The 13475-nt window shown below is 37.6% G+C and overlaps 1 protein-coding gene across 1 annotated transcript; it reads right to left on the minus strand.

Moving 5' to 3' along the window:
- Positions 1-6204: 6204 nt before the first annotated feature.
- On the minus strand, positions 6205-12343 carry LOC128857995 (odorant receptor 83a-like). The gene is made up of 6 exons (XM_054093880.1): positions 11897-12343; positions 11664-11827; positions 11370-11569; positions 10129-10417; positions 9739-10005; positions 6205-6507 (listed from the first exon to the last, which is right to left on the minus strand). Exons 1-6 carry the CDS (start codon positions 12324-12326, stop codon positions 6448-6450), a joined length of 1410 nt encoding a protein of 469 aa, XP_053949855.1. The 5' UTR covers positions 12327-12343; the 3' UTR covers positions 6205-6447.
- Positions 12344-13475: the final 1132 nt, after the last annotated feature.

Raw genomic sequence — 13475 nt, forward strand, 5'->3', positions numbered from 1 at the left:
ATGCCGGATATCATATTTAAAAAATAAATGCCAGGAAATTATCTACCAGTCGGGTAGCAACAGTCGAGTATGGCGTACGCGCCTACCAGGCGTTTTAAAGATTTCTAATTTTAAGAAGGGGCTGCCGTAATAACGGATAGGCGAGTACAGTTTGATGGATTTGTGGATTTTTGTCCCGCAAAAAAAAAGAGAAATTTCTACAAGATTATAATGAAAAAAAATCATTCTATCAATATTTCTGTTTTGTATTTATTTATTCAGATGATGCAATCCTAACACAGCAAGGATACACTCTATAATTATTAGTGCTAGTCATTTTAAGGTCTCAAGCTCTTAAAAAAACACCCGATATGAAGATGTAAACGCTTTATTTTTAAAACTATCCCAGTAAGAAGAAAGGGCAGCAAAATCTTATCCCTGTGATATTGTTCTCATTTTTTACTCTTTATTCCCATTTTCGTATAAACCGATTCGCTTTAAAAAAAAGTTGTAGCATACTTTTTTACGAAATGCTATTTGTAGTTTTTAACGAAATGTATGTATGTATTTAATTGCGAAGCTTTTCAATAATTATTAAAATTTCTTATTTCTTTATACATTATTGGCCAAAAGTATAGCACCGCTCTAGTGCGTTTTTTCTGATTCTATATTTTCTCAAAACAATAAAAAGAATAAAAAATTGTTTGAATTTAATTGTGTTTATTTAGTACGTAAATTTAATAAAACAGCATACTTTCGCCGATTTTTTTAAAGGCATTGCATTTTTGATTATTTCGAACTATTTTCCGTGAAACTTTTGAAATAAAAAAAATTTTTCTTGAAAGTGAATATATACATAACTACAAAAAAAGGCAAACAATTTTCATTTCTGATCTCACTGCTTTGAGAAAAACAGCAATCGCAAAAAACGCACTAGGGGTTGCTATACTTTTGGCCAATACTGTATGTCACTGGCAGGCTTAAAAACTTTCTTTGTGCAAAATTTCTATCAACTTTTATAGATTTCTTTTTTTCACTAAAACATTTCGAACTCTTCCTTTTTATTCGCAGATAAGGTCTCGCTAAAAATATTAGAATATAAAATTAAATTGCATAAAACTCAGACATTTGGGAAATTGTTACTATAACAATCAAAACAAAAAATTGTTTCTACTTATTTTTCCTCCGACATTTTTCAAAACTGACGCTTGTTAGAGAAAATACGAGTACATTTTAGAATGATTGACGTTTGCAGTGCTGCAATATTTACTTTCCTGAACATCCTGCATGTACTGTAAGATCGAAATTTTAACGCGCCTTGATGCATTTCCGAAGATACTGTATTTTGTTCTCATTTTTACTTTCAACTTTAACTTTTTCTCATCCAATTTATTTTGTTGACTTTTTGAGTCGGAGAGACACAAACGGAAATATAGTCTGTGTGCTGAAGATCTTCTGGCTAGGTACACCCCTTTTATGCGTCAACTTCATTTAGGAAGATAATTTGAAAATCTTATTGGTAAGCAAAACAGCTCTATTTGGATTGAGTTGACACTGAGCTCCCTTTTCGAGGCTATGTGGTTCACCTTATTTCATTCAACTATTACATACCCCTTCATGAAATAATTTATAGATAAACCATGCGTTTGAAAACTATAACCAGGTTCTTCGCAACATCTGCAACATAGTCTCTCTCAACGCACGCATTTCAATCGAATATGCGATAAGGACATTGATACAAATGCCATGGTACGTCCGCAACGAAAGTACACAGGGAAATCTTGGAACACTTGTGATCAAGGCTGAATCGGATAGCTGCAGATAAACATATATGTACAACAAAAACCGTCCATGTCCATTAGCGAATGCCTTTTGAAATGCAACAATATTTAAAATCACGTCTGTAGAGAAAACCAGTATTTTCGAGTGCGGCGTAAGATCGGGGAGGTTCCACCTGAGGATTTTGGATAAACAGCCAAATGATAAACAATTACACAAAGCACGGATGAGTAAAGCAGGAACTCGGGGGTTATCTATGTGACACGGAAGAAGGGATGGCTTCTGATCCCACTAGAGGAAATGCAAGTGAATTTATGAGACATGAGCTTAGCGGTCAGTAGGCGTGGTAGAGAGGGTACAGATCACTTGAGAAGGCGATAAAAAGCAATTAGATAATTCCCACGGGAGGAGTAAGAAATTAAATAAATTCAAGCGACCTTTAGAGAGACCCCCGGCCGGTGCACAGGCCAGAAAGTAACAACAAGAAGACTGGCCAACTGCAAAGCGGAGAAGTAGGTCAATAATACCAGGGACATCACCAAATTCAAAGATTTTGCGAGTGTGTCTACTCGCTTCTTGTCTTTTTTTGTATCTGTACATAGGTCCATAGGTATCTGTCCGTATGTATCTGTCCATAGGTGTGTTCTACAGTTGGCTGCTGTGAAGAAGGTTACCGCAATCCGTGCTTCCAATAAAAGGTGTTTCGTAAAGCTGCATTTAAAAATTTATTTGTGTGACAGAAATATGCCGATTCAGTGTCAAGTCATCCAATTATTTTAGGCCTTATCCTGTATAATTCTGAAAACTTGTTTTTTTGTGGCCTTAAGCATAATAAGAAGTAAATTGCATAATTTTTGAATAAACAATTTGTAATTTTGGGATTTAGTGAATGTGGAAAAGTTTTTTTTTAAGTAGAAAATCTTCGGTAGCTTTTAATATTTCAGATCGTGCCCAGCACTGATGAGGCTGAGTGTGACTTTAAATTCGTTGGTTATACGGAACAAAAAGCCTCAGGAGATGCTCAAATTAATTGGAAACTTTCAATCATGGTCAATTACAGCCTACCACTTCATAGGTCGCATTACACTTTGGCCCAATAGACGTAACAAATAATCCATTTCATTCACCGGGTTCGGTGTCGCGCTACTTTCATTTTTTTTTCCAAAGGTAAAATGCGCTTCAAAAGAAAAAATATTTGATGCCACTATTTCGAATAATAGTGGATTCACATAGAGCGTTAATATGCCTGAATTTAAAGTAAAGTGAACTGTAGCGTCAGTCTCGTTACTTAATCGGCATACTTCGAGTAGCGCAATAGATCCACTTCGTATAAAATTTCCTCATCTAAGCGCGAAAGCCGAAGGGTGTCCCTAATTTCTAAAGAAAGGTTTCCGTTGGTTTCAGTTAACAAAGAAGCATTATTATTATCAAACCCAAAGGGAACCACTTTTGAACAGCTTCAGATTGTGTGCATTAAAAGCTCACAGATGGGTAGTGGTTTATATCCTAGCTTCAAAATTCAAAGGGGCTTTGATGACTCGTCTAACTAGTTGATTCTGATTTTCTAAACGCGCCTGAGCTGCCAGCTTCAATTGCATTTAGAGACTTTTAACGCCCAAAAACATATATATTTATGTATAAATATATTCGAACAATTACTAAGGAAAGCAAAATATTTATATATACCTACTTATATATACATATATATATTGTACTTGTGTGTGTAGGCATTATATTGGAATTATAAAAATTAGCTGTTTGTGAATTTGAATTATTATCCTTGTATGTATTGTACCTGTGTACGCAATTATTCTGCTCCAACGTTGCAAATTATTAGCCCCATAAAATGTATACTATATGTACATATGTACATACATATATTTTATTTAATTTTTTCCAAAGCGCTGATTAGCTAATTTTTGCACGCAAGCGAAATAAAATTTGTAAAATTGCAAAAGTTGGGGGAACACAAATGGAAAGTAACTCGTTGGAAACAAATAATAATCAGTGTATTGAAGTTGTAAGAAAATCAGAAATAATGTAAACATGTAAGGATTGATACGTTTTAGAATGCTTTTGTGAATAGTGTATTTTGATTTAAGTAAAAAATTAATTAATATACTGAAATATACCGAAATGAAGAAAACTAATGCTTTTAAAGTATTATTTTTATTTAGAATTATGATATGAATGAGGATATTTAAAGAACACACGCACATTAGGCGGCATTACTTGCCAAATAAGAAAAAATCCGTATTCATTTTCAATCGGAATTATACAATTTATTATATTAGTTTGAGGAAAAAGAAATCCATTATTTTGTCAGTAGATCGTTTTTGGCTGTTTTTTGTTTGTCCTATTCAGTTGAGAGTTACAGGGTTTTAACAACGGAAGAAGAAAATTTGGTACATTTTACCGTTTTCATTTGAGAAAGCCGAAAATGCAAGTCAGTCCGCTGAAATTGTGAATGGTGCCGATACTGCAACTGCTAATTCAATTCAATTGTTAAAAAAGGTGGATAAAATCGCAGAAATAACCGAAGTTGACTGTAAAAGAGTTTTAAATCATTTTCGCAAAAATAATGGATTTCTTTTTCCTCAAACTAATATTTTAAGACTCTTTAAAATATTTCAGAAAAATATTACGATTTACGTGAGCTGGTCCGATTTGAAAGTTATTCCAAAAAGAGTTTTTTAGAAATACAATCTCTTTCAAAAATTTCCCTTTCCAAGAAATCTTATCATTTGTGTTTAATCCTAAAAGGTCTGAATAAAAATATTAAAAAATTTTTCAACAGAATATTGATATATTGGAACAAAAACTAATCACTTGAATGGGTCTACTTTTCAAAAAATTAAATTAATGAGAAGGTACCTTTTCAAGGATACCTTAGGAACTTAAATCGGTCAAGATTTGGCAGAGCAATTTACGATCTCCTTAAATTTATCTTAAAAAAAAAGTTTATGAAGACATTTTAAGCTTAAACTTTTCTGTGGCCTGTGGTTATTTATTGGAAAAAATATTTATAAAAACTCGATTTTTGGAGGTAGTTTTAAAACGCCCAGCTAAACGTAATTTTTTTATAATTCTGGTGGAAAACCGCAACTTTTTTAATGAGGCACTCTAATGTACATACACTCATAGGTATGCACTTACATATTCGATCAACGAAAACAGGTTGTATAGAACTTTGCGATTGCGGAATCCTTTGGGGCTTGCCAATTTTAAAGGGGATTTCAAAGGCAGGAAGCACCAAATGATAGAAAAAGTTTTTACCAACAGCGGTCGTCTCTCAGCAGACAATGGCAAACCTGCGAAAGTATTTTTGCCATGAAAGCTCGATGAAGCTTCTCTTAAATAACCATCTATCGTTCGGAGTCGGGTTAAAAATGTAGGTCCCACCATACCTGGAACAACATCAAGACCCACACTACAAATAGGAGGAAGAGCTTGAACAAACACCAAAAAAAAAAAAACAGATTGTAAGCGCGAATTATATACATATAACATATAGAAGTATATTTCAAAAGGGACGCCTAGATGTCAGTAGTGAATGATTCATAGACGATTTATTTTTTATGTCATCTTTGGCATGTGTTAAGTAGACAGATGTACAATTTTACACGACAGAACAACGCGTTAGATTATTAAAACTTATTAAAAAAATGAGAACATATCGCAAAATTCGTGATTTTTTAGTGGAAATAATCGTCCGAATGAGTCGGAAAATCAAAGGTTGAAGAAAAAATTTCAAGATACATGTTCTGTCGTGGATAGAAAAAGGACTAACAGACCAACAATTGTACGTTCTGTTGAGAATATTGGTAGTGTAGTGCAATGAAAAACCTTCAATATCGACATCTCGACGTTCAGATATTGGACATTCATGAATCGACTCTTTAGCGGACATTTAAATGATTTATTTTTTTACTTTTAATTGTTAAGAGTCGTATTTTTAATAAAAATAATGAAACTTCAAAGAATCGAAAATTGTACATGTTTTATTTTAAAACAACATCCGGTCGCGTCTTTTGAAATACCCTTTACTTCAGGAAAGAGTTTCCCTTTCGCCACTGCGGGGAAATTTGGGAGTTTTCAGGCAGCCGGGGAAAAATTGTAGGAAAATGGTGCGCAGTCGTCAACTCTACTCAACGGCACCTTACCCGATCCACTATATTTTTCATAGGTTCTGGAGTTCGGATAAAGAGGCAATTCCTTTGAGATCAACATGCTGCGAGAGTCATTCTGCCGCATAATATGGGCTTGTTTCGACCATAAGCACATCCACATACTTACAATCAGCGTCAAAAGAGTTTGGTAAGTTTTGACTATTTATTTATTTATCTTGTAATTTCAATTACTTTTTTATAAAAGTATGGACATAGTACAACAAAAACCATATAAAGCAAAGTTTAGAACTTTGTATCAGATTTGTAAAAACTCGGGAAAAAATTTTCATCAAACTCGGGTATGTACATAGTTGAATATATCATTGAATAAAATGCGAGTTTCGCGTTGATCGTTGAAATCGTAAGTGTTAGTATCCAGTGTGCCCAATTAACATCTACAATAATGAAAAACAGTGCTGAGTGCTTTAGCGACTAAAAGCCCTATATGTTGAGGGTATCAACTACTAAGTTACAATAAATTGAAAGCTTTTCTCCTTCTGTAAATCGAGTGAAATTCTTTTCAGTTGCGCATATCCATATTTTGTAGCAATGTGAAGAACGAAAATGATGTCGTAACGATCTGAAAAAAAGAGAGAGTAAAAAATTATGTACATGTTAAATATACATCATATTTAAGCTGCTCTTAAAGATATCTGGTAGCTATTCGATTCATAAAACAAACAGTTGGCGCACTCGCGTATCGGCACCCACGTCGCTGTTGACAGTTATGATTTCGAAGTTGTAAGAGACTTCGTTTATTTAGGAACCAGCATTAACACCGATGACAATGTCGGCCTTGATATTCAACGTAGAATCTCTCTTGCCAACAAGTGCTACTTTGAACTAAGTAGGCAATTAAGTAGTAAAAGCCTCTCTCGATGAACAAAACTAACACTCTATAAGGCTCTCATCAAGCCCGTTCAAACGTATGGTGCAGAAGCTTGGACGATGACAATATCCGATGACACCTCGACTGGAGTGTTTGAGAGAAAGACTTGGAAGATTTTTGGACGTTTTTCACGTTGGCGACAGCAAGTACCGTAGGCGATGGAACGATGAGCTGTATGAGCTTTACGACGACATAGACTTATATATATATATAATAGGCGCGTACACTCTTTTTGGGTGTTTGGCCGAGCTCCTCCTCCTATTTGTGGTGTGCGTTTTGATGTTGTTCCACAAATGGAGGGACCTACAGTTTCAAGCCGACTCCGAACGGCAGATGTTTTTATGAGGAGCTTTTTCATGGCAGAAATACACTCGGAGGTTTGCCATTGCCTGCCGAGGGGCAACCGCTATTAGAAAAATCTTTTTATTAATTTTAGGTTTCACCGAGATTCGAACCAACGTTCTCTCTGTGAATTCCGAATGGTAATCACGCACCAACCCGGCTACGGTGGCCGCGACTTAGCGGAGCGAATAAACATCCAATGGCTTTGTTGGCTGGGTCATGTCGCCCGAATGGATACAAGTGCTCTGGTTCTGAAAGTATTCAATACGGTACCAGCTGGTAGTAGTAGAGGAAGAGTAGGGCCCCCTGAAGGCGATTTTTTCGAAGGATATACGGCACGCAAGCCATCGAAACATGGAAACACTGGTTGAAATGCCTTTAAATATGTCTGAAAATCGGTTTTGTTTCCATTAAATATTTGTAACTTCTTATTCTTACTAAATATTTGAAATAATTTCAAGGTATCCCCTCTTCTATCGCATGAATAGTTCTAGGTAAGGAATTTTGTAAAATATCGTACCTCAGTGCACCATATTGGTGTAAGACTAATGACGTTGTACGACAAAGTACTCGTAATATGTAAAGGAGTTCAAGGTTTTAAAGTTTACGTCTGCGTTTATTTTTTGGAGGAGGGGGCCAAAGTGTATTTTTTCTTAGCATGAAACGGCGTACGAAATAGTTAAAAGCGTTAAATAGTTAAAAAAAAAATGTTTAATCTTAACTGTTCTCTAAAATTTCATTCAGTTCTTCTTCTTCTTAATTGGCGCTATAACCACTTACGCGATTTTGGCCGAGTTTAAAAAAGCGCGCCAGTCGTTTCTTTCTCGTTTTAACTGGCGCCAATTGGACACACCAAGTGAAGCCAAGTCCTTCTCCACCTGATCTTTCCAACGCAGAGGATACCTTCCTCTTCCTCTGCTATCCCCAGCTGGTACCAGCTATCCCGCATCAAATACTTTCAGAGCCGGAGCGTTTGTATCCATTCGAACGACATGACCCAGCCAACGTAGCCGCTGGATCTTTATTCGCTGCGCTATGTCTATGTCGTCGTAAAGCTCATACAGCTCATCGTTCCATTGCCTGCGATATTCACCGCTGCCAACGTGCAAACGTCCAAAAATCTTGCGCAGAATCTTTCTCTCATACATTTCAAGTGCCGCCTCATCGGATGTTGTCATCGTCCAAGCTTCTGCGCCATACGTTAGGACGGGCATGATGAGAGCCTTGTAGAGTCTTAATTTTGTTCATCGAGAGAGGATTTTACTACTCAGTTGCCTACTTAGTCCAAAGTAGCACTTGTTGGCAAGAGAGATTCTACGTTGGATTTCAAGGCTGACATTGTTATCGGTGTTAATGCTGGTTCCTAAATAAACGAAGTCTCTTACAACCTCGAAATCATAACTGTCAACAGCGACGTGGGTGCCGATACGCCAGTGCGAAGACTGTTTGTTTGAAGACAGGAGGTACTTCATTTTGTCCTCGTTCACCACCAGACCCATTCGTTTTGCCTTTTTATCCAGTTTGGAGAAGGCAGAACTAACAGCGCGGTTGTTAAGTCCGATAATGTCAATATCATCGGCATACGCCATCAATTCTACGCTCTTATAAAATATTGTGCCTGAGCGATTAAGTTCTGCGGCTCGTACGATGCTCTCCAACATCAGGTTAAAGAAGTCACACGACAGCGAGTCAACTTGTCTGAAACCTCGTTTGGTATCAAATGGCTCGGAGAGGTCCTTCCCAATTCTGACGGCGGTGCTGGTGTTGAGCAACGTCAACTTGCAAAGCCGTATTCGTTTTGTGTGGATACTAAATTCAGACATCGCGGCATACAAGTAACTCCCTTTCGTACTGTCGAATGCAACTTTGAAATCGACGAAAAGATGGTGTGTGTCGATTCTCCTTTCGTGGGTCTTTTCCAAGATTCGGCGTATTGTAAATATGTGGTCGATGGTAGACTTTCCAGTTCTAAAGCCACACGGATAAGGTCCAATCAGTTGATTGACGGTGGGCTTCAGCCTTTCACACAATACGCTCGCCAGAACCTTATAGGCGATATTTAGAAGACTAATCCCGCGGTAATTGGCACAGATTGCAGGATCACCTTTCTTATGGATTGGGTAGAACACACTTAAATTCCAATCGGCAGGCATGCTTTCATCCGACCATATTTTGCATAGAAGCTGATGCATGCACCTTACCAGCTCCTCGCCGCCATGTGTGAATAGCTCAGCCAGCAGTCAGTCGGCGCCCGCGGCTTTGTTGTTCTTTAGCCGTGTTATTGCTATTCTCACCTCGCCATGGTCGGGTAGCGGAACGACAATTCAGTTGGTAGACTAAAAATAAACTGAACGCTCTAGCTCACATGCATCCTTTAGATTATCTTATTTGGCGTCTAATAAACTTTCGCAAATACGACAAATAATTCAGCAAAATTAATAACTTTCAATTACTTTCTCAGTACTTTAGGCTTGCTTCTTAGGGTTAGTATTATAGGAAAATCTTATTAGTGTCGCCTAATTTACTATTTAGGCTTTGGTATATTAATAAAGGTATTTTTGGTTTACCAGAATCGCTCACCTCACGAAACTTTTGCAATTGCAGAGGATAAAATTTACCACCAGTTAATTTGAAAGCGCGCTGAGCATGCATCAAAAAGAATAAAATATCTGCACGTACTTCGCGAGAATGCAAATACCAGGGACTGCGCAACAGAGCCTCGTCACAACGTTGACTATTCACATAGATTATTTCGCCGCCGTAGCAAATCATAAGCATTTCCCAAAGTACCAGAACCATATACTGGCCCAGCGAAAGCACTTGTAAGATGGATTTGCCATTTGAGGACTGCAATGTACAAAAACAATATATATATATATATATATATATGTATTTAAAAAAAAAAATAAGTGCAAGTGTGTGGACATATGTAGGTATTACACTCCCTTAATTCCAACGAAAGCAACTTACCTTGACAACATCGAAGGCTATTAGGCAAATGGCGAAAGTAACTTCGAGTGTCTTGAAGAACCACAGCATGGAATACAAACTCTCAATTTTTTGTAGGGCGCATAATATGAAGCGATGATGCTCAGCGCATTGCTTTAATGCGCGTTGAAAGCCCTCACGAAAATTCGCCGAGCTCGGTATTTGTGGATTCAATAAATGTTGTAGGCAATCTAGATCCACAGCCACTTCTTTTACAACAAAATACTGATTGACCTCTGCGTCTGCGATATACTGTTGCTCCCGCAATTGGCTGGATGAGGTGAAGTGAATGTTATTGTAAATTCCGTTAAAAATCGCAAATTCGAATGACGAGTGGTCGTAATTAAAAATTAAAGCAAACTTGAAGGCCTTTTTACCGACGTTCCATACAAAAAAATGTATAGTCGACTTTATTGTGCTTAGGCTACAGCTTAAAGCAAGGCACACACGTTCCAATTCATCAAACAGCTGGTAGAGCTCAATAAAAATTTAAACATTTCAATTTTCATTGAACTATTGAACTAATTAAAGAATCTCTATAGTCCGGGAGCCAGGGGTCGGTTTTGGACTGCGTTTTTATACCATTAAAATCTTGACTATGTTTGTGATTTAGCTTTCATGAATAACGAAAGTGAACGCCAGCTGGCGCATCGCGGTGGGTGTGGTTGTGGGAGGGTACGAAACGTGTCGAAAAAAAATTTCTACCAACTCATTTTATACCGGCTGAAATTTTTTTGTGTATTGTTGACATTTAGTAGAGTAAAAAAAAATAGTCAGCTGCGCCGTAGAGGGGGGAAAATACGTCAGCTGAACTTGTAAAATAAATTAAAAAGTAAAGCTATTTTATGTCGATTGAAATTTTTTTTACATAATTTTGGTCACATATGAAAATATAATAATGATAGTCAGCTGCGTTTATAGCGGTGGGAAGACCGTCAGCCGAAGCATTGAATATTCCGTGCGCCGCCGAGATGTATGAACGCAATGATACATTCTTGCTGACGGTTGGTTTCGTCATCCATTGGATGGCGTCTGCCTTCAGTATTAAAATCAGTCGGCATGAAATGATGAGGTCAAAATGACCCCTGGCTCCGGACTGATAGAGCAACCATGCTATAAACATTCCCGCCTTTGCATCAACAAAGGAATGCTGGTCATAACCATACGATATTGTAAAACAGTTGGGACTTGTGTATCTTGCATTTTGCAGAAATACTCCTTACATCAACTCATCTCTGCTGGCACCCATATAAATGTAGGCTGTGGCCACTATGTTCTTTAAACTACAATTGAGAATGTCAAATTGTGCCGAGAGCAGAAAGCAAAGCACCATGAAGTAGACGCTACTGAGAGCAAATGCGGCAGCCAATTGTAGTTGGGCAACGATTTGCAGAAAGTAAGCCATTGGGTAGATGAAAGTCGTCTAAAAGTAGGAAGGATAGGAATTTATGGATGCATAGAATGGATGCATAGAAGATCATAAATAGTTAATTGAGTATGAATATTTATTAATCAACCTTATAATCGATAGGATACCAGCAGGGCAGTGGCAGCGAACGTTCCTCATAGAAAATCGGCAGGAAGAGCCGAAATGTTACACCCAGAAAGCAACAGCCAACGAAGATTTTTGTTCCTGCATTCGACTTCTCCAAACAATCTTTCATTGTTACATAACTGAAGCCTTTAAAATGAATACCGCTATAGAAAATTATTCACAGAAGTTATAACATTACTGTGTTGCACAGCTTACCCACTGCCGAGTGTGTTATATGCTCCCTATTCACATATTCCATAATTCCACAGACCAGATCGGGTCGTATGCGTCGAAAGTATATCTTTACCGAAAGCGCCCAGGAGTAGAGCAACATTTCAATGGAACAACTAACTAAGAACTCCAAATCGCCATTTTCATAATTGAAGTAAAAGGTGAAGATGTAGAGCACAAAGATGTGAAATACCGCCAAAAGCAGAAATATTTCCAATGCCACATTAAGGTGCGCGCTATAGTCCTTCAATCGTCTTGGTAGACAATTTTCGAGCGGTATTGAACAAAAGGCGGTAAACCACATAAGCCAGCGTACAAATTTGAACAGATCCTGGCGCTTCACATTCGAAATACAGCCATTGGGATTGGCACAAACCTGAGTTGCACTAAAGTTTTGATTCCTTGCCGGCAACATTTCATCAAAGTCCTTTGCAGCAGTGTATCCTATAAATACTAATTAATGGCACCAATGAGTGAGAAATTTTATAGATTTATGCAGTACTGCCCGTAAATTGCAAAGTCCGACTATTATGGTCATTAGCGATAAAATGTTTACACCTTCAAGTATAAATAGTGTTAATGAGACTTTAATAAATGGGTGGAGTTTTATACGCATATAAATATGTATATACATGATTATGTATATAGTTATATAATTGGGGCAAACGCCACTTTATATTTGTGCGTCTCGAAGTTGCCCATTGAATGGAGGCTTCTACAGTTTTTGCCAATGGCCAATACCAGATGGTTTTCATGGGAAGCTTTTCAGAAGTGCACTCGGAGGCTTTTCACTTTTATTTTTGTAATATGTGTAAAGGGTGGTTAAGTTTTAAGGGCCGGTGTTGATTTTGAATAAAATACAATTTTTTAGGAAATTATTGTCATTGAAACAAAATTATTATATTATGAAACAAAATATTGACCAAATGGCCGCCGCGGCCTCGGCGGCACACCTCCATCCGATGGTCAAAATTTTCGATGACGCTGAGGCGTAATTGAGGTTCTATGCCGTTAATGTGCAGAATTATCTCATCCTTTAGCTCTTGAATTGTTGCTGGCTTATCGACGTACACCTTTTCTTTCTAATAGCTCCAAAGAAAGAAGTCCAACGGTGTCAAATCACATGATCTTGGCGGTGAATTGACATCGCCGCGACGTGAGATTACAGGTATTCGGCCATGAAATTTTTCGCGCATAAAAGCCATTTTTTCGTTAGCTGTGTGACAAGACGCACCGTCTTGTTGAAACCACATATCGTCTTCCAATTCGGGCCATGAAAAGTTCGTTATCATCTCACGATAGCGAACACTATTCACAGTAATTGCCTGACCGGCCTCATTTTGGAAAAAATACGGCCCAATGCTGCCGCCGGCCCATAAACCGCACCAAACCGTCACTCTTTGTGGGTGCATTGGTTTTTCGGCAATCACTCTTGGATTATCATTCGCCCAAATGCGGCAATTCTGCTTATTGACGAATCCACTGAGGTGAAAATATGCCTCATCACTGACACGGCCGCGTTTGGCGAAAAAAAAGCCGCTGTTTCACCACGAAAACGCACCAG

The sequence above is a fragment of the Anastrepha ludens genome, chromosome 2 (genome assembly GCF_028408465.1).
Source record: "Anastrepha ludens isolate Willacy chromosome 2, idAnaLude1.1, whole genome shotgun sequence".
In the NCBI taxonomy this organism is placed as follows: Eukaryota; Metazoa; Arthropoda; class Insecta; order Diptera; family Tephritidae; genus Anastrepha; species Anastrepha ludens.